General features: G+C 36.3%; 1 protein-coding gene across 1 annotated transcript; it reads left to right on the top strand.

The window, feature by feature from the left end:
- Window positions 1–6359: 6359 nt before the first annotated feature.
- Window positions 6360–14814, top strand: LOC118801067 (SLAM family member 9-like). Its single transcript, XM_036561255.1, has 4 exons — window positions 6360–6414; window positions 7435–7731; window positions 13195–13464; window positions 14684–14814. The coding sequence occupies exons 1-4, from the start codon at window positions 6360–6362 to the stop codon at window positions 14812–14814; spliced, it is 753 nt and encodes a 250-aa protein (XP_036417148.1).
- Window positions 14815–21287: the final 6473 nt, after the last annotated feature.

Raw genomic sequence — 21287 nt, 5'->3', positions numbered from 1 at the left:
AGTGTTAATAATTTGATGCCTGCGACACACTCAAAAATGTTGGAACAGATGCATGTTTACGCACCTTTAAAGACGGTGCCTCATGCACAATGCGAGGATCAGCGTCTCTCCGGATTTCGCTTTTTAGTAGTTATTAATCTTTTGATTTCCGCTCTTTTCATATGAAACTGCAAGGCAAGCATCTCATATAGCTGCAGTAATACAGTTTGTATTGTACTGGAACTCCCTCGGGAAATAATAAGAGTGCCATTGACTGTACAGCCAGCTCGGCGGGGAAAGCGAGGCAGACTACAGGCTAAGCTAAGGCTAAACCCACACCAGACATCTGTTCCCAGCATTGTTCTCACCAATGTTCGGTCTTTGGCGAACAGAATGGATGAACTACGACTCTGGACTACAACACACACATGGATCAGAGAGTAACACATCATTGTTCTTACAGGGACCTGGCTGAACACCGGCTTCCCAAGCAGCGCGGTGGAGCTGGAGGGGCACAGTGTGTTCAGAGTGCACCTTTACAATTTCATGATGATTAGACCAATAGAAATTCTCCAAACTTAGAATAAAAACTTTTTCCATCAAGTTACATTCATAGTAAAGAAAGTTTTTGCCCTCTCCTGTAAAGTTACTATTTTGGAGATACGTAGAGAGTTTTTCGTTGGAGATCGTAGGTAGGTAGGTAGGTAGGTAGGTAGGTAGGTAGATAGATAGATAGATAGATTTGTAATTTGTGTATATTTTGTTCATATAGTTATATATTTCTTACATATGTTGTAATTATGCCTATTAATGCACATTGGCACTGTCTGTTTTGCACTATTGCTACTATTTGCACTTCTGGTAGATGTTGTCTGCATTTCGTTGCCTTGTACATGTACTGAGCAATGACAATAAAGTTGAATCTATCTGTCTATCACTGTGTTACATCACCCTTCCTTTTAATCATAATTTTTAAAAGTTTGGGAACTAAAGATACTAATTAACAGACTAAATACATTTTTGCACATTCTGGCTTGATACAAAACTTTAGACTGCCACTTCAGTCTTCTACTTAGGTGAGTCACAAAAAGACGATCTGATTGGCTAAATCTGAAGAAGCTTTTGAGGTTGTTTGTGTTGGCCATGAGTTGCAAATGTTTGGGAAACTCTGAAGCCCAAAAAATTACTGTTTTATTCTGTTTTTTCTGGTTTTGTGGATATTTTTGATGACCCTAAAGGGCAAGACTACTTTTTAAAAAAGGAAAAACTGTTTAAAGATACCTGTCCAGGGTGTTTCCTGCCTTCCGCCCAATGACAGCTGGGATAGGCTCCAGCACCCCACCACGACCCAGAAGGATAAGCGGTTTAGATGATGTATGTATGTATGTATGTATGTATGTATGTATGTATGTATGTATGTATGTTTAAAGATGCCTTGTTTCAGTTAATACTTTAAACTCACCCTGGCCATTTACAGGGTGAGTTTATTTAAGATATCTTCTTTTATCTCAAACTGTCAGCCTTTTTGTAAAAGTGTCTGCTTTTACTTAAAACATATTCTGTTTTCATTTAAAGATGTCTTGCTTTTTGTAAACCTACCTTGCATTTATTTAAGCATGTGCTATTTTATTTGAAGATGTCTGCTTTTGATTTCTTCCTTCTATTTAAAAATGTTTTGTCTTTATTTAAAGATGTCTTGCTTTCATTTAAACATTTGTTTTTGTGAAGTTATTTTGTTTTGGTTTATGCCTGTGTTGTTCTCATTAAAGATATATTCCTTTATTTGAAGATGTCACATTTAATTAGAAGATGTCTCCTTCTTTGTTTTGAAATTGTTTGCTTTATTCAAAGATTGTTGCTTTTATTTTAATTTGTCTTTCCTTTTTTTTAAAGCAGTTTTGTCCTTTGGGGATACGTGTGAAACATATTCTCAAGCACCATACAGGACAAACAGCAGGTGGCACTATACACTATAGATAAATAAAGCAACACAATCATCCCACAGTGTAGAGCTAACACATAAATAATAAAAGAAAGCAGAAAATACTTTTATTGGAACAGTCATAGATCTGAAAAGCTCCAATAACAGGTGCAGTAACGCAGTGTTGAGTATGTTTTTAAGTTGGATATTCTTGTCTTTCAGTGTAATCAGTGTTATTCAGCTCTATTTACCTGTTCCAGGAGACGAAGTCAACAAGTTCACCAGAACACAAATCAAAATGTTTTGATGTGTCAGTTAATATTTTTTATATTTATCACTTCATAACTTGGCAGCTATAATGCTAGCATTATAAACATGTATGCTAACAACTACAAAACAAGTTTTTTTAGTTTTGTTTCTGTTCATATTTTACACTTTAAAGAGAAAATGTAAATTTAGCTTGAATTACTTTTGATTCTGGGTAAATGTAAATGTTTGTGTGAGCAAGTATTAATCAGATTAGAGTCTGATATAGTCAGTTATTATACTACATAGATTCGGTGACTATGAGCTTAGTAAGATGAATCTGTTTTCATGGATTCATTTATAAGACATCAGTACATACAGCATGTCAGAATTATGTAATAAATTATCAGGTGAATCCAGCACAGAGGCACATGTGTCTGCTCTTCCTTGTCATCACAGGAGGCAGATTGCATCACACTGTCAATGTTCAGATGGAATAAATGGAGGAAAAATACAGTTTCTGTAACAAACTGAAATGGAAATACATTTTGTTGGTAATCTCAGCTTCTGAATCATGAATCTGCTTTTCTGCTGTCTGGAGAGAATCAGCATCTTCCTCCTGGTTACATTTCACAGCAGACAGTGAGGCGCTTTCACTGACATCCATTAAGAATGACAAATGTTTTTTGGGGGAGGTCGATCGCGTTACATAAAAAATATGAATTTGTTAAACTCTTATTACATGTTCTCATAGCCATTTACACTGGAAGTCAATTTTTTATTCAAATTAAAACTGGCCGTGCATGTGCTCCACTAGCTCAGTTATTAACATGCCAATATATTGACAGTGTAATGCGAAAGTGTAGGCACTTCTATTTCTAAACAAAAATAACACATCCTCTACATTTTAATGCACAATTACTATTTGTATATTTAATATATTGAAAAAAATTAACATAAAATTTGACCTGTGCAAAAGTTGTGCCACAATTTGTATTTTATGTTTTATGTTTTTCCAATTTACCAATTCCAATTTGTCAAACTCTGCAAATAAACAGAAATTGTAGACTATAATTTCAGAAAATGTTGTATTTGAATGTGCTCTCTGTAGAGGTGGTACTAAGTCATTTTCAATTAGAAAATCATGAAAAACGTCCGCCTGTGCAGAAAGCCTCATTGGCATGCTCCCCTCGCCCTCCTGATGGTACTAATACCTGCACAAACACAAACTGGAACCATTTAATCACAGACAGTGTTTCACAATATACAGAGTTCATTATATATTCATATGAACATATCGTCATGATAATCTTCTAACAGTGGGTATTAATGTTCATTGATTTAGCTCTTATCTTCACTGTGATACACTTCTAAAGGTGGCCACTGTTTTATCATAAATCTGTTTCTTATTTGGTACAATAAATTAGCAACTGTGTTAGGAATTTCTTTTCTGTTCGGTCATCATATTTAACACAACAGTGGGTTTTGTTGTGTGTGTTTCAGGTTCAGTGTCTCCCTCTGCTGGTGTGTCTGTGTGTTTGCTGAAGACTGTGCTGAACTCCATCATTCTGACTCTCATGCTGTCTGCAGTCATCATTGTCCACATCAGAGAAAGACTGACCAAATCATCTTAAAGACATGGATGGTGTTACACAGTTTATTATAGCTGTTATAGTTACATAACACTCTATTATGTAATCTCTGATTATAATCTACTCTACTGTACAGCTGTACTTAGCAGCCTTAACAAGCTCCAGTTAGAGCCTTAACAAGCTCCAGTAGTCCAGAACGCTGCAGCCAGAGTTCTTACTAGAACCAGAAAGTTTGACCATATCAGCCCAGTTTTATCAACCTTACACTGGTTACCAGTTAAATTTCGCATTGATTATAAAATTCTCTTACTGACTTACAAAGCACTAAACAGACTCACCCCTCAGTACCTGAGTGAACTTCTCTCTCACTATGAACCATCACGCCTACTTAGATCACAAGGTGCTGGCTTACTATTAGTACCTAGAATTAATAAAGTTACGTCAGGGGGGAGAGCCTTCTCATACAAAGCCCCCCAGCTTTGGAATAATCTTCCTGTTAATGTTCGGGACTCAGACACAGCCTCAGTGTTTAAGTCTAGGCTAAAAACTTACTTGTATAGTCAAGCCTTTGGTAATTAGTTTTCCCTGTCGGTTCTATACCTGCCAGAGTCTCTGCTGCTCTGCTAACACTGTAATCTGTGATCAGTCACCCATTACAGAACTGACCCTCTGTGTGATTTTCCTTTCTTTTCTTTGCCGAGTTGAACAGCTGCCCATCCTGTACGTCTGATGCTGCTGCCTCTTCTGCCTTGATCGGGTGCCACTGCTCGCCGTGCAAACCTCACCCCCACAACCTGACCCCACTGATGCTGCTGCTGCATGAACTAAACTAATCAAATTAATCATTTGCTCCACCTGTTTTCCCTGTTTTTGTACTATAATACTTTATACTAACAATGTTTACTATCCGGTGTCGACCAGAGGAGGATGGGTTCCCCTTCTGAGTCTTGGTTCCTCTCAAGGTTTCTTCCTGTTTCTCTTAGGGAGTTTTTCCTTGCCACTGTTGCCTCTGGCGACGCTCATGGGGGCTTGGACCCGGATTTCTTTCTGTAATGCTGATTTCCTTGTAAAGCTGCTTTGTGACAACACCTGTTGTAAAAAGCGCTATATAAATAAACTTTGCTTGCTTGCTTGATTGCTTGCTACTTAACAGGCTTTCATCACTTGCTGTTAATATTTATTTATCTATTTATTTATTTATTTTTTATTGAAAGCTGTAGTGCACAGACTTTTAGCATTACTGTTGTAGCTTCTCAGAAGTCAGCTGATTGAATGTTCTAGAATGTTGTACCTTTTGTTAGTAAATGTTTTATTAGATTTACACCCTCAAATCCAAAAAAGTTGGGACGCTGTGTGAAATGTAAATAAATGTAAATAAAAACAGAATGCAATGATTGGCAAATCTCACAGACCCATATTAAATTACCCATACAAATTTAAATTCTCTAAGAAGTGCTAGCAGCAGTGTCATGTTAATGTGTGTTGTGCTGGTACAAGTGGATCAGATACAGCAGTGCTGCTGGAGTTTTTAAACACTGTGTCCACTCACTGTCCACTCTAGTAGACATCTAGTAGATGTAAAGTCAGAGACGATAGCTCATCTGTTGCTGCATCCTCTAGTCCTTCATCAGTGGTCACAGGACGCTGCCCACAGGACGGTCTTGGTTGGATATTTTTGGTTGGTGGACTATTCTTAGTCCAGCAGCGACACTGAGGTGTTTAAAAACTTCAGCAGCACTGCTGTGTCTGATCTGCTTGTACCAGGGCAACACACACTAGTAGTGGAAAGTAGAAAGACCGACTCTTGCTTGTGGTCAAGGGGAAGTCAAGAGAACAAACACACGCAGTCCATGAATTGTCTTTCCAACCCCCTAGTTTATTAAACACACAGAGAGATCTCGCACCCACACCTTCCTCCTCCTTTCCTGTTCTTTAGCCACAACAGCCTCTCCGTCCTAACTTCGTCTTCTTCACTGAGGCGGGGTCGCAATATTTTTCTATCACAACACTAAAACACCACCACTTCAGTGTAACTGCAGTGCTGAGAATGATCCACCACCCAAATAGTACCTACTCTGTGGTGGTCCTGACCACTGAAGAAGAGGATGAAAGTGGGCTAGTAAAGTACACAGAGAAACAAATGAACTAGAGTCTGTAATTTTTAGAACTGCAAGTTTGTGTATGTAAAAAAGGAACTAGACTAACTATAGAGGAAATCAAACAGGAATTGACAGGCAGTAAAACTAATTTTAATCTCAGACGTCATTAAAACATAACATGAAGACACAAGACTTTACAGTTCAATTACTTATGAATGATCATTGAAATTTGTATAGAAATACACTCTTTAAAACGTGTTACCAGTCCTAATGTGCTCAGTGTTGAGCATAAAAATAAGTGTATAAATGAAGGAAATTGAGGGCCCTTTTTGTGTATTTAGGTAATAACAAAGTAAACCGTATTGTTATTATTTTTTTTTTTTTAGTGTACAATATTCTGTCACTTTCTCCTTATAATGTCTGCATGAACATCAGCACATTAGTAAACCTCTCAGAGGCAGAGAGGAGGTCTTTCAGAACTTCCTCCTTCACTGTTGAAGAGGAAGTTTATCACTCTCTGTAATGGTGATGTTGCTGCAGCTGATCTTCGTTCTCTCCACTCTGATCTCAATCACAGGTAAACAATTCTCTGACCTTCATCACTATAGAGGTTAAAATGTATGACAGTGTATCATTTTTGAGTCCACCTGTTGAATACAGAGTGTAAGTGATTATTGGTTTAATCCTCCACACTGTTAATACACATAATCTACACTCAGAGAGCTAGTCTGACTAAACTGACTAGGCGAGGCCTTATGAATTTAGGCCGTTGCTCTGTTACTCACTCCACCTGCTGAGTTTATATCTGCACGACCAGCTCCAGCTAAACACGGGAGTACTGTTTACTAGTTTAAGATTGTAGACTAGCATTACGTGTTGCCATAAATATGATGTAATTAGCTTTACTTGCACATCATCAGTCCTCCTAAAGGCTGGAAATACTCTTGTTGCAAATAAGTAAATGAAGCTACAGTTAGAAGAACCATGTACTCAGATACCTTTTGTTACTGAATATTCACTTACACACATATTCACAAACTTAAATTTGGCATTTTTCTGCTAATTATAGGGCAATATTATTTTTATTTGCTGAGTTTAACATGTTTAAAAATAAAATGAAATGAAGTTCCATAACTTTTGCACAGGCCATTTAGGTTTTACAATATTCATTTTATTATAACTTCTTTTCACTTAGAAAAAAATAGAATTTGACCAATGGCACCCAATCTTATATATACACACACAACACCAGTTAATTTTTTTTTTTTGTGGCAATAATGTCAATATATTTAATGTATTTTGTATAGTTATTTTTCTAATAGTTTCACTTTTAAATGTATATTTCTTTATGTCTATGACCACATATTTATTTTAACAAAGTCAAAAGATTTTGGTAAAATGTGTAAAATTAAAGTGGATATATACACAAAAACAAAAGTGTCTGAATACATGTTTGCCCACACTGTACATGTAAATATATAGTACAGGGGTTTTATAAATTAATCATTAACATGACACACAGTACCAAATCATGATAAAGCAATCACTTTATAACAAAATATTTTTTATATTTTCCCTTTTTTTCCTTTCACTACAGTGTCCAGTGATGTGTTCAGATTGGTTGGCAGTTCTGTTCAACTGGACATACAGCATCCTGTACCAGAGTTTGATGACTTATCCTGGGTTTTTAACAGAACTAATTATGTTCTAAAATATTATACTGAAACTAAAAAAATTAAACAGCGTCCTGGTTATGAAGGCAGAGTGGATTTTAATAAGGAAACCTACAGTCTGACACTGAAGAACTTACAGAAGACTGATAGTGGACTGTATGAAGTAAGAGCGTCTGGTGTTGAGGTCAGAGTTGTTGCTGAGTACAGACTCTCTGTGTTGGGTAAGTCTTATAGAAAATCAGTCAGTGAGAGGAAACATGCAGTCCTGACACAACACTGCTGTTATTAAGATTCTGTAATTTTAGCTATTCTTTATTTAATCATGAGCGATATTGAGCTTCGCTGAAGGCTAAAAACACAAGTTGATTTTTTGACAGAGTGCACTGCTCAGAAAGAACATCACCCAGGTTGAGTGAAACATGAGACAAACAAAACAGAGTAAACAAAACTTCTCTCTCTCTCATTGAAAACAAACCTTATACATTTCTTCTGGACAGAAATCATGTGGTAACAGATATTTTATTTATTTTTTGAACTCTTTTGTTACTGCCTACCATCCTGCTGCCTTCTAATTGTGTGTTCTGTATCTTCATCATCTGAGCTTTCCTCATCCTCCCTCTCATATATTTCACTTTATTCACGGTCATTTTCTCATTTGTTAAACTCTCTCTGTCTCTCTTTACTCATTTTGATGGTCATTTTCCCTTTGGTCACTAGAATTTGAACTATGAAGAATTGTGTCAAAGTGAACTCTTTTTCAGTGTGAATTCACTGACAAAATGAACGCTCTCACGTGTGGTGACTGTCCTCTTTTCTACATTTTTATTGTGTTTATCATAAGACTAAACCCCTGAATAAACTGTTAACTCCCCTAGCCTACATAAGGTAACAATGCAATCTAGAGCAACAAGCCACATCACTCTGGTTTAAAATCTTGAGTGCATCCCGAACTGAGAAACAGAGAAAAAGGTGGGCCACTAGAACTGTGTCGTTTTATATCCACAGTTTCATGCAGAAGATATACTACAAAGAGCATAGAAAGCGTCACCATGAGATTGACATTAAATACCAAATTCAAAATCATTATTACACTCTTTCAATATAAATTTAATGGAATACATTTTTAAATTAATTTAGTAAATTTATGACATTTGGTATCAGCTCACTAACTCCACAAAAACTGTCTGTTTTCCAGAAGATAAATAAGAGGTGAAAAAAAGACTTAACTATAACAAGAAATTGGACAGTGCTTGTAGTCACTGAGTGCCACTGCACATCAACTGCATCAGTGTGGGCATCTTCATTAAAACCAATGTTTTTTAGATGAGGCGTGACATGGCACACCTGGTGTTAAATATAAAAATGAACTGCATTAAATGTAATCATTTATTCTGATACAGATATCAAGAATTAAAAACTCCTGCCTATGCTAGTGAAAAAAAAAAAAACAACACTATAGAAGCAACCTAAAAAAAAGGCTAAAATAATATTATAAAACAGAAAACAGTTCTGATCTATATATATATATATATATATATATATATATATATATATATATATATATATATATATATATGTACACACACACACATACACACACACACACCTATGACCGGCTCACAATAACTGAACTCTGTATTACAGCGCCAGAGCACGAAAAAACCCTTGTGCTCATAATGAGATGATCTTTGACTCTCATGCCGCTCACATGGACCACGGAGTATATTAATAAAGTAAGAACCAGTATTTTGTGTAAACTGACAGGCTGACAACTTCAGCTTTTAACTAGAAATAGGCTGGTCAGCTAGCTAACAGGCTAAAAGATAATAGCCTAAACAACTCCATTATTAGGTTAATATCACAGGCTTGGATTAAAGTACTTACAGTATGATTAACTGTAAAACGGCAGAACAAAAGTCTAAAAAAAATGTCACTTGAATAGATTACACACTTCAAATGTCTGTGTTTCAGTCAGAAGTAGCATCAAACCCAGGCTGAATCCCAAACGGCTCCATACTCCCTAAATAGTGTGCTAGCTATGAAAGTTTAGAAATTCTAGTCTCTACAGCAGTGTGGACGTGGCTGAGCCCCAAATGACTATTTCTTAGTTATATTATGCATGGTTGGGGTGCAGGAGCCATTTGAGATTCAGCCCCAGTGTGAGAAGAGGGGCCGTGATGGGTTGGTCCTAAATAAGCCTCGCAGTTTTTGGAAGTTTTTGCATTAAACAGTGCTGTGTTATCATATGTTCATTCTTATATGGCAAAAAGTTAAAAAATTCATGAAAGGACCACAATATACAGCGATGGGTGACCGAAAGTTCTCCTCATTCAGGGGTCCATGGTTGCGTGGCAATGATACCATACATTTATTGGTGGAATACTTGTTTATGTTGATTATTATTAATAATAACACAAATTATTTTCTGAACCATTGTGTATTTTATCATATTTCATGTTGGTCACCATTTTATAAAAGCAATAAGCCACCCACAGCCTCTCATGGCTTATTGCTTTATTAACCAATGACATCATATTTGATTTCTCTCTTCACCTGTTATCAATTGAAATTCTGAAAATAGATGTGTTCTAAACCACAAGTAGGGTAATATTTTAACACTTCTGTGTGCCCCCTTTAAAGTGACACATTTTGTGTTACTTTTAACATCACCAGTATACAAGTTTGGAATCCAAACTTCAATTTCTAACTTTCATGTCTTACAGAACTTACAAATTAGTTTCATAGTAAATCAATGAGTAATTTCTAGCAATCACACAGTACATTGTAGTTAAATTGTAGTTACAAAATAGTAGGTACAAAACTAGCAGTTACATAGTAGTAAAATAGTAATAACATAGAAGCTGTTGCTTCAACTTAATAATTAAATAAAAGGCCTGCAGTTTAGTGATTAACATAGTCAGTGTATTGAGATACAGATATGAAATTAAAAACCACATCTAGTGAAAAAACACTGCGGAGGCCAACCTCACAAAACTATGCATCAATAGGACTATATGTCACCTCATGGTCACACTTTCTGTCAGGGGCCTCTCCAAGTCCTCTGCCACAATTTGAACCCTGAAAGACACTAAACTGTGACAGTGTACACTCAAAAAACTAAAAAGGTAGAAAACAAAACAAATTCATATTAACTGAATTGTCCCATTTTTAAAATTGTATTTAAAGTATTATTTTTGAAGATTATTTTTAAGTATTCCAAGCATTAAATCAGCCAAAGTCAATCAAGTCAAATAAAAAAGAAAGAAAAAAAATCTTGTACGAATTCCACCTGCTATCACGCGAAAAAATTAAGTTTGTTGCACTTAAAATAGCATATATTCCACATTACTTAACTATTTTAGATAGTTATACAATCTTGTTTCCAAAAAAGTTGGGACATTGTTCAAAATATAAATAAAAGCAAATCCTCCCCATCTTTATTTCTGAAAGTCTCGGCCTCTCTGGGATGCTCTTTTATACCCAGTCATGTTACTGACCTGTTGCCAATTAACTACACTTTTTTGAAATGTGTTGTTGGCATCAAATTCAAAATATGTTTATGCACATATAAACAAAAATTTAATTTCTCAGTTTCAACATTTGATATATTGTCTTGGTACTATTTTCAATTAAATTTAGGGTTTACATCATTTGAAAATCACTGCATTCTGTTTTAACTTAAAATTTGCACAGCATCCCAACTTTTTTGGAAATGGGGTTGTAGTTAGAGGAACAGTTTTGAAGATTTCTTATTTTCAAGGATTTTGACTAGTGGCTCCATCTATTTGTATATTAGGTGTTTCTTTCCCCTTGATTTACCTACCTAAACCACCAGTGAACATACACATGTCTTGTAATGTAAGGGTGATGATGATTAAATAACAAAATTGATCATCAACATTACCTACAAAATAATACAACCTGAAAAATAAGTTTTTTTACAGAATATTTCATAATGCCCTGAATGTGCAATTAATTAATGTGCAATGTGCATGAATTGACTCAAAAAATACACGCCTAAAAAAGATGGTTCTTCAAAAGGTTCTTTAGTAAAGGCAATGGTTCAATGTAGAACCATGAACAATGAAAGAACCTTTTGCATGCTTATATGGTTCTTTGCATGGTGAAATCGTTCTTCAGACTGATGGAGAATGTATTGAATATGGTTTTTTATAAACCCTTTTTGAAAATGGTTCTATATGGCACTAAAAACTTCTTCTATTGTTACAAGCTTGACATCATAGCAATAGAAGAAATCTTTTTTGTGCTGTATAGAATCATTGTCCTTACTAAAGAGCCATCTTTTTACAAGTATTTGTTTTAGGCTAAAAATGTCTCAGCCATCAGGCAGTGTTTTCATGGCGATTTAATGTAATGACTTTCTGTGAAAGAGTGTTTAGAGTCATTAACCTCTTCAGACATCTGGTTACTATCACCACCACTGTGAACAAATCTGACTCAGCATGTTTTTGAATGACTTCACATCATATCACTCTGAATGACTTTGTTTACATCTTAATCAATTAATTATGCCAAAAAAAATGGTGAAATTCACCTTAAAGCTAAATGCATGAAATTAATGATAAATGCAAAAGATAAATCTAAGCAAATTAAAATTAAAATTTCATATCTGTTTGTCTACATAACTGCTGAAATATAAACTCCATTTTTTTTTTACCTTTAATATAAAACTTTACTCAGCTCATTTAAAGCCTAAAGACCCAGTTAAGATTTTAGGCCACAGCACTGTATGGAGTAGCAGTTTTATGAAAATGACTTTTTGGATTTTTCAAACTGCAGGATCCAGATGTTGAGATGTGAAGTCTTTCAGAGTGCTTTAGTGTGAAATGGTTATACATTACACATAAAACGTGTAAAACGTTGGTGTTACTTGTTGGTCTAGGGCGTAGTGACACCGGGGCAAGTGAGGAGACAAAAATAAGCCCACACCACACAACTGTCTGCTTTCAGGCTGTTTACATATATTTAGAACAACAATAGAAGCGATACAGCCAACACTTGTTATCAATAAGTCAACCGAACTGCCCTTTCTCCAGGGGTAAGCAAAGGCCAAAATAACAAACAAAACCTCACAATACCTCCACACCAGGCCTAACTTCTTGAAGCATCAACCAGAACATAAAAATGAAAACAGTTAAGTTCCCTGACTCCTTAACCAGCCCAAAACCAGGAGAAAAAAGAAGCCTACAAACAAACTGGCACTTACCCCTTTCTATAACACAATAGAAAAATAAGGGAACAAAGAGACCCGTAACAGTTGGTGGCAGGAAAAGAGTTGGTGATAAGAACCAGTGATCACCATGTCTACAACACAACCATAGCCATATTATCTGATATTCAAAACAAAGAACAGAACCTACACATGTTCACTGCATTCAAAATTAATTCTGAGAACCAGTTCAATATAATAACTTCAGCACGACTTTTGTTTAATTGGCTTTTGATTTTAATTTTAACATTCACTAAACATAGTTTAGTTTTGACCCTCAACTCACCAGCTCAGATTTAAACACTGAAACGTTGTTGCTATTATTTGAACCACTGAGGTTCAGGGAAATCTCAGCTACTCTGAAAGATAATGATGTCTGTGATCTGTGATGAGTGATTTATCACTGACTGACTGTCAGCATTACAGTGATGTGTCTGTATATCTTCTACCTCAGATCCAGTGGAGGCTCCAGTCCTGACTCTTCAGCTAAGCAGAGACACCTGCAACATCACTCTCACCTGTAGAGGTCATGACCGCTTTATCAACTCCAACTGTTACAAGGAAACCTGTGAGGAGAAGGAAGTGACATCACCTGGAGGTGTCACCCTTTCCCTATCTGTCAATGGCAGCTCCGTCACCTGTAACCATAGCAACCCAGTCAGCTGGAAGATGGATGTTTTGGAGATGAGAGAACTTAAACGACTCTGTGCTGATGAAGGTGAAGGTGTGAACACAGATACATACAGACACAAACACTGCCTCTAAAATCACCTAAAAAGTTCAGACCTGCTTTTTTCTATGTTCCTCAAGCTATTCCAAACAATAGCCTAAATGTATTTCTGCATGGGTGCCCAGTGGGGGAGATTAAAAAAAAATGAGAATTTGCATAATTGATTGACACAGCAAATCATAGTTGTACTATTAACATTATGAGTTGTAGAGCCCATTTCAAGTGTTCCAGAAAGAAAACTTTGCATAAAATTGGTTAACTCGTTAATAACATTTTTATTTATTATGGTGTGTCAAGGGTTCACTAAGAGACGAGACTCACTGCCTCTTACAGAGTCACTGACATCTCTGTCTCTGAAACCAACTGTTGAAATGCATCATCTAATTTAGTGAAACAACATGATCATCCTCTATGGTAGGGCTAATATAATGAAAGAATGTAGTAAATACATTCACTGAAACAGTCAAGGGTCTTAAAGAAACAACAAAAGCTCTAATAACAGGTGCAGAAACACAGTGGTGAGTATTTACTGTGTATTTATTTCATTTATTGCTGTCTGTCAGCTGCAAATTCTCACATTCCAATATAAGCAGTGTTTTTTAGCTCTATTTAACTCTTCCAGGTGAGGATGAAGTCAACTAGAACCAGTTACTATGAGTTTAGTTAGATAAATGTGTCTACATGTATTAATTCGTGAGACAGCAGCACATATAGCATGTTCAGATTTATGAAGTGACTCAAATTATCAAGTGACTCAAACACAGAGGCACATTTGTCTCTTCTTTGTCATCACAGGAGGCAGATTGCATCACACTGTGGATGTTCAGGTGGAGTAAATGCACGAAAAATACAGTTTCTGTTCAGAGCAAACCAACTAAGCAACTCTGCTGAGTCATGAGCATAATGCTCTTCTGTGCTGTGGAGAGAATCAACATCTTCTTTTTGAATAAATTTTACTGCAGACAGTGAGGTGTTTTTACTGACCTCCATATCAAGTGACAGATAAAAATTGAGACTAAAATTGATGATGTTCAAACTTCATATACATGTATATATTATATGTTAAACATTTTAAAAGATAGAAGCTTACACTTTGAAAATGACTAAAATATGACATTTTAAGTGAACAGGATAGAGAATAAATGTGTGAGAAGTGTGAAAGAAGTTTTATAATTGATCATCATATTTAATCAGTGGGTTGTGTGTGTTTCAGGTTCAGTGTCTCCCTCTGCTGGTGTATCTGTGTGTTTGCTGAAGACTGTGCTGTATTCCATCATTCTGACCCTCATGCTGTCTGCAGTCATCACCGTCCACATCAGAGAAAGACTGCCCAACTCATCTTAAAGACATGGATGGTGTTACACAGTTTATTGCAGCTGTCATAGTTACATCATGCTCTATTATGTGCTATCTATTTATAATCTGCTCTATTGTATAGCTGTACCCAACAGGCTGATCACCACTTGCTGTGTTTTTGAAAGCTGTAGTGCACAGACTTTTAGCATCACTGTTGTAGCTTCTCAGAAGTCAGCTGATTAAATTTACTAGAATGCTGTATCTTGTGTAAGTAATTGTGTTATGCATTTAAATGCATTTGTAAATAGTGTTTATGCATATTATTTGCATATCACCTGTCTGTAAAGCACTTTACAGAAAGCACTGCCACTAGTATAAAGTTAATATTAATATTAACATAATATTATAATTTCCAAAGAAGTCGTTTCTGCAGTAACTGGCTCAAAGCTGCATCAAAAAAAAATCTCAAAATGGCATTAACATTTTTTTAAAGCAGTAAGTTGTACCTGCTGATACCTTAAGATATCCTGATAATGCAGACTTTAAAATCTCTTCCTGGTCTCTATCACAGTAAGAAACAGAGCCTTATGGACAAACCCTTTCCCTGTAATGTAATTTTTGCCAATGTGTTTTGGAATCTTTCAAGGCATAATATGTTATTTTCCAGAAAAGCCATTTAAATTTTTGAACACTGCATAATCCCTTTTGTGAAAGCAAAAGTGCAGAACAGATAGGGAAGCTAATGCAGAGAAACTACGCACCTAAAAATGGTTCTTCTAGGGTTCTTTAGTAAGGTGGTTCAATATAGAACCATGAACATTCAGCAAACACTTTAATCATGCAAAGGGTTCTATGAGTGTTCATGGTCCTATGTACAACTGTTTTCTTTACTAAAGAACTCTCAAAGAACCATCTTTTATAAGATTGTAGACTAACCACAGAGGAAAACCAACAAGAACTGACAGGCATTAAAAATAAGGCCTAATGTCTGTCAAGCATGCAATAAACACTAAAATGAAGACACAATGCTTTACAGTTCAGTTATTAGCTGAATGATCACTGAAAGTTAATTAATTCTATAGAAATAAACTGTGAAATCTGTTGTTATCAGTTGTTATGACTGCTGATCATACACACCTATTCCTTATTTCATGTACTTTTTAGTTTAGTATATAAGCTTTGTTTACAGAGTCTTACATTCTGTCTAATTGCTGTAGCATGTATGACCATTGCCTTGTTTGTTTATCGACCTTGCCTTTTGCCTTGCCCTTTCAGTGTTGTTGTATTTTCTGGTTTGACCTTGTTTCTGGATTTTGGACTTCCCTCATGTTCTCATGTTCTGGCTTTTGACTTTGGGCTGGCTGACCTTGATTTAGGATCCTCCCTTTGTTAATAAACCCATTTTATTTAAGTGTGGTCTGCAAGCATCTGAATTCTGTCTGAGCCTGACAGTTTGTGGAGGGCCAAGGGCCAAAAATAAAAAAACAGAGCATAAGAGAGAAAGTAAGTAGGGGTTATTTAATTATTTAAAGTTTTAAAGTTTAAAGTATTTAAAACATTGCACTGTATTTTGTTATTAACAATGAATGGAAAAATACAATCTTAAAAGGAAAATAACATTTTAATCTAGTAAAAAAGTTTGTTTTCTCATAAGGTGAGGGGGTGGGGTGAGGGTAACTTTTTGGTGGGCCAATTAAATGCCTTTACAGGCCAACTTTGGCCAACAGGCCACACTTTGGACAGTCCTCATTTAATGCATCTAAAAGCTACCTCACAGAATGTTATTACACACAATGGTTACAAATATCATACAATATATGCCAGATGCCTGAGACATTATTTAATAATATTTTAGAGGGAAGGTTTTTGGTCTAAAACAAATTTTAAAGTCATTAAAATCATCATCATTAATGGTGGAAAGGTACATGCAGGGTGTTGTAAGGAAAAGTAGTCCCAAAAGAAAACATTATTTTCAAATTTGCCACTATTTTACTATCATCAACATTACATATAAAAAGACACAAGTGGGCTCACTGGTGGTTTTAGTTCATATATAAATTAGCTGATATTTACTCTGTAGACAGTAAATATAGTAGTAAATATAGTATACATCAGTATATTTATATATATATACACATATATATATATATATATATATATATATATATATATATATATATATATATATATATATATATATATATATATATATCAGTAGACATCCTTCCACAGAAGTGGAAAAGTAGAGTTTTAATTAAATGCTAAGTTAAAGAGATACTGTAACAACTTTAACGATGGGTGGAGGAAAGATGCCAGGGGCAGGTGTGAAAATGCAAAACACTCGGCTTTTCAGCCCACAAAGTAAGACAAGACGCTTGCTGGGATTTTTCAGTCCTTTCTTTTATTTTTTCTGTTTTAGCTCAACTCAGTTCCGTTCAACTCAGCTCTCACGCCTTCATAGGTCTCCTTCTCTCTCTGGGCTCTGCCACCTATTGAAGGTAGAGATGGCTGTAAATAGGCTGGCAGAAACAAGGCACAGGTGAACATAATCAGCTACTTAGCCTGCTGGTTCATTCCGACCGGCTTCTCCATCCTGCATTCGTACTTCAGGTTTGGTAGATGAAGCTAAAGAACAAAGTTTCTCATAAATCATTTTTCTCTGAGTTTCAGCACCAATGATCAATATTTCAGTTTTAATTGTAGAAAATTTTGTGACATCCACTGAGAAATATCTGACACACAGCTGGTTAGTCTGTCTACAGAGTCTTGATCTTCAGAAGGAATAGAAATGTTTAGCTGGGTGTCATCAGCATAGCTATTAAAATTTATACTATGCTTCCTAATGACATCATCTAGAGGTAGCATGTACAAAGAGAAAAGGAAAGGCCCTAAGACTGAACCTTGAGGTACTCCACGAGAAATCGCATCAATCTTTTTGATGAATGATTTCCAACCCAGCATTCAAGACGCTGGATTAAAATCTTGTGGTCAGCAGTGTCAAAGGCTGCCCTAAGATCTAATAAAACCAAAATAGAAGGATTTGTGCATCAGCGCTGAGCCTGAGGCCTAAGGTCATTCATAACGCGAATCAATGCTGTCTCTCTACTATGGTTAGAAACCTGACTGAAACTTCTCATATAAATTGTTTGATATTAGATACGCATTTAGTTGTTTGAAAATAACTTTTTCTAAGACTTTACTTAGAAAAGGTAGGTTTGAAATTGGTCTAAAATTATTTAGTACAGAAGGATCCATGCTACTCTTTTTTAGCAGAGGCTTTACCAGGGCAGTTTTAAAAGCGTCTGGAAAAACACCTGTTGACAGAGAACAATTTACAATAGCTGAAACATCATTGTGAACACAATCAAAAACCATCTCAAGGAATGAAATAGGAACAGGGTCAAGATCACATGTGGATGAACTTAGTTTGTTTAAAATAGTTGTGAGCAGAGAAAGATGTGAGAGAAAGATGTCATTACTGATGTAGGTGGCTTATCAGGAACATTATAGGAGCTTGTTTCAGTCTGCTGAGCTACACCCTGTCTTACCAGGTCTATTTTATTTTGAAAATGAATTGCGAACTCTTCACATACTTTAGAAAATAAATCATCATGAGATGCACTAGCAGACAAGTTAGGGTTAATTGGTCGGTCTATGATGGAAAAAAGGATTTTGGTATTATCTTTGTGTCTATTAATTACAGTGGAGAGGTATGACTGTCTGGATATCTTCATAGCATTATTACAGATTGAGATCTGATCTTTGAGAGTATCATAATGTACCTGCAGTTTAGTTTTCCTGCATAAACGCTCTGATTTATGACAATTTCTCTTAAGCTGGTGTATTTCTGCATTCATCCACGTATTTTTAAGAGTGCGCAAGCTTTTCTTCCTTTTTACTGGAGCGAGAATGTCAAGGGCTTCGCGTAATCTAGCACTTAGATCGGAGACTAGATCATTACAGGATGGAGTTGATTTGAAAGAAAATACAGAACTGATCTGATATGAAAACATCAAAGATTCGGGACACATTTGTATTTAAACCTTTAGTGATGACCAGATCCAGGATGTGACCGAGCTTGTGGGTAGAGCTGCCCACGTGCTGCTTCAAATCAAATGTCTCTAGAAGTCTAATGAATTCTATAGCATTGCTATCTGAAGGACTATCGATATGTAAGTTAAAGTCCCCAGAGAAAAGAGTCTTTTCATAGTTTGTGGACGCAACTGATAATAATTCAGCAATTTCTGACAAAAATTTACTATTTTGCTTTGGAGGTCTGTATATTACAATTATTAACACAGGCGTATCATTAAAAAGCTTGATTGCAGCATACTCAAAAGACATGAATCTACATCAATCCTATCAGTAAAGGCACTTACTTGTCTGCTGTTGAAACTACTTACCCATCTGTTGTCTACTACAGTTAAGTCTAGTCAGGCCAAGTGTACTTTCTCGATATTCTCGGACAAGATAACAGACCCACGGCGGCTCGATTGTAGTCCGTCCCTGCGGTAAAATGCCGGTCGCTCCCAGAAAACACTCTAGTTGCTCACGTAGCCGATGCCGTTGTTCTTACACCAGCCTTCCCAGTTAGCAAAATGTATCTGACCCACTTGTGGGCCACATCCTTGGTAGAGTTCTGGCCCAATTCTGGCTGGGTCCCCGGGCCAGATCTGGCCCATATACTGTAAAACGAGAAGAACTAATGGATGCGGCCCAGATCTGGCCCACATACTGTAAAGTGAGTAGAACCTAGGGATCTGGCCCAGCTCTGGCCCACGTACTGTAATGTGTGTAAGTTTAACCGCTGTGGTCCAGATCTGGCTCATATATGGCTCATATATGGCACACAGTTACAGCTGACTACCCACCTTGATCCCTGGCCCAGAAGTATGTATATATATATATATATATATATATATATATATATACATACATACATATGGTAATAAAATTAGAAATGGCTCATTAAATATTTTACTGGAGCCAGCAGTGCAGCAAGCTGAGGGCTGCGAACCGATTACTGGAGGCGAAATCCAGTGGCGAAAACCTGAACTGGGGAAAACCTTCTCTTCTGCACGTGAAGATGGGCAATCCTGGTGTTAACCGAGGTAGTAGCGCTCCATCTGGTGGAGTAGAAGTCGTCGCCGGGCTTGGTCTTGAAACAGCCCTGTAGTTTTCGTTCGTGGAGCTCGGTCTGCTCGGTCTTCAGGAGAGCCTTGATCTGCTGATCCAACTGCTGCAGCTCCCTGCTCAGCGTCCAGAGCACGCATTCAGTGGCGGCCACCATTTTGTCAGTATCCAAACAAAGAAACAAAGGTTAGTTAATAAACTGAAAACAAAAACAACATTGTAAAGGTAAGGGACACAAATTCTAAAATAAATATTCAGTTATAGAAAGTAACTTGAAAGTCTAATAATAACAAGATGAAAGAGCAAAAAATAACAATCAATGAACGAGCAAACCCAAACGTGCGAAACGTGCGACCTGTTCAGTCAAAAATGACATCAGCCTTGCACATGCAACATTTAAGGATTTTTTTTTTTTTACTATTTTTTGTTTAAACTTGATTAAGTAACAATAGTATTAATCTGAGCCAGTCCTTCAGTTGTGGAGTATGGAAGTTACATGTGTAGTAGCTTTGAATCATACATGGTTATTGCAAACTAATTTTTATTCATCATATGTTATGACTTTTCTTGACAATATTCAGCAACAGTTGACCTCAGTGTAGCCCAGTGTTAATAACACCTGTTAATCAGTTCCAGATAAGATAAGCAAACTAAAAGACAATTCATTCAATTAGAGCTTTTACGATATAGCCCTTTCAGGCACAGTGGTTACTGTGAGAAACCACTTTGTTTTTTTTTTCATTTCTTAATTTGCATTAGTGTTCAAATGGGGAACCTCTACATTTTCTGAAAATGTAGAATGTTGTTCTTGGGACAGTTAAAAAAGTAGCACACAGGAAGTGATGTAAGAGCTGCAGTTTTTCTGCAAAGCTGGGTTTGCATGGTTGTTGGAGGAGCCTGTCCAAAACTGCTTACCAGGTGATCCAGGTTGGTTGTGCATGTGTGGTTGTAGTTTTTAATTGTAGGTAACATGCTATAGAATGAGAATTTACAAAATAACAATTAAAATAACTGATATATTCATTTTATAAGGCTAAAATGTGGTGGTTTTGCCTAGTAACCACTGTGAATGTAGGTGAAGTAGATGGTCACATTGGTGGTTTCCCAGAGTAACAACAGTGCATTTAGGACAAACACATAATCACATGGAGAAATGGTGAAAGACATTGTGCCTATAGTAGAACATTGTGTTTATTTGTTTGCTTATTCAAAACTAGAGAATTCACAGAGCTAATTTAATTTATATTGTATATCATAGTGCATCATGGAAAAACAAAATGAGTGCTGAGGAGGTAGTAAGACTGTTGCTAGAAGCCATTCCATCAGATTCTTCATGCAGTGAGAGTGAGAGCAGTCAAAAGGATTATGAGGGAGAATAAAAACGACAG

This window comes from Colossoma macropomum, unplaced genomic scaffold (genome assembly GCF_904425465.1).
Source record: "Colossoma macropomum unplaced genomic scaffold, Colossoma_macropomum, whole genome shotgun sequence".
In the NCBI taxonomy this organism is placed as follows: Eukaryota; Metazoa; Chordata; class Actinopteri; order Characiformes; family Serrasalmidae; genus Colossoma; species Colossoma macropomum.
The sequence above is the reverse complement of the archived record's forward strand: the minus strand, read 5'-3'. Positions and strand labels throughout refer to the sequence as shown.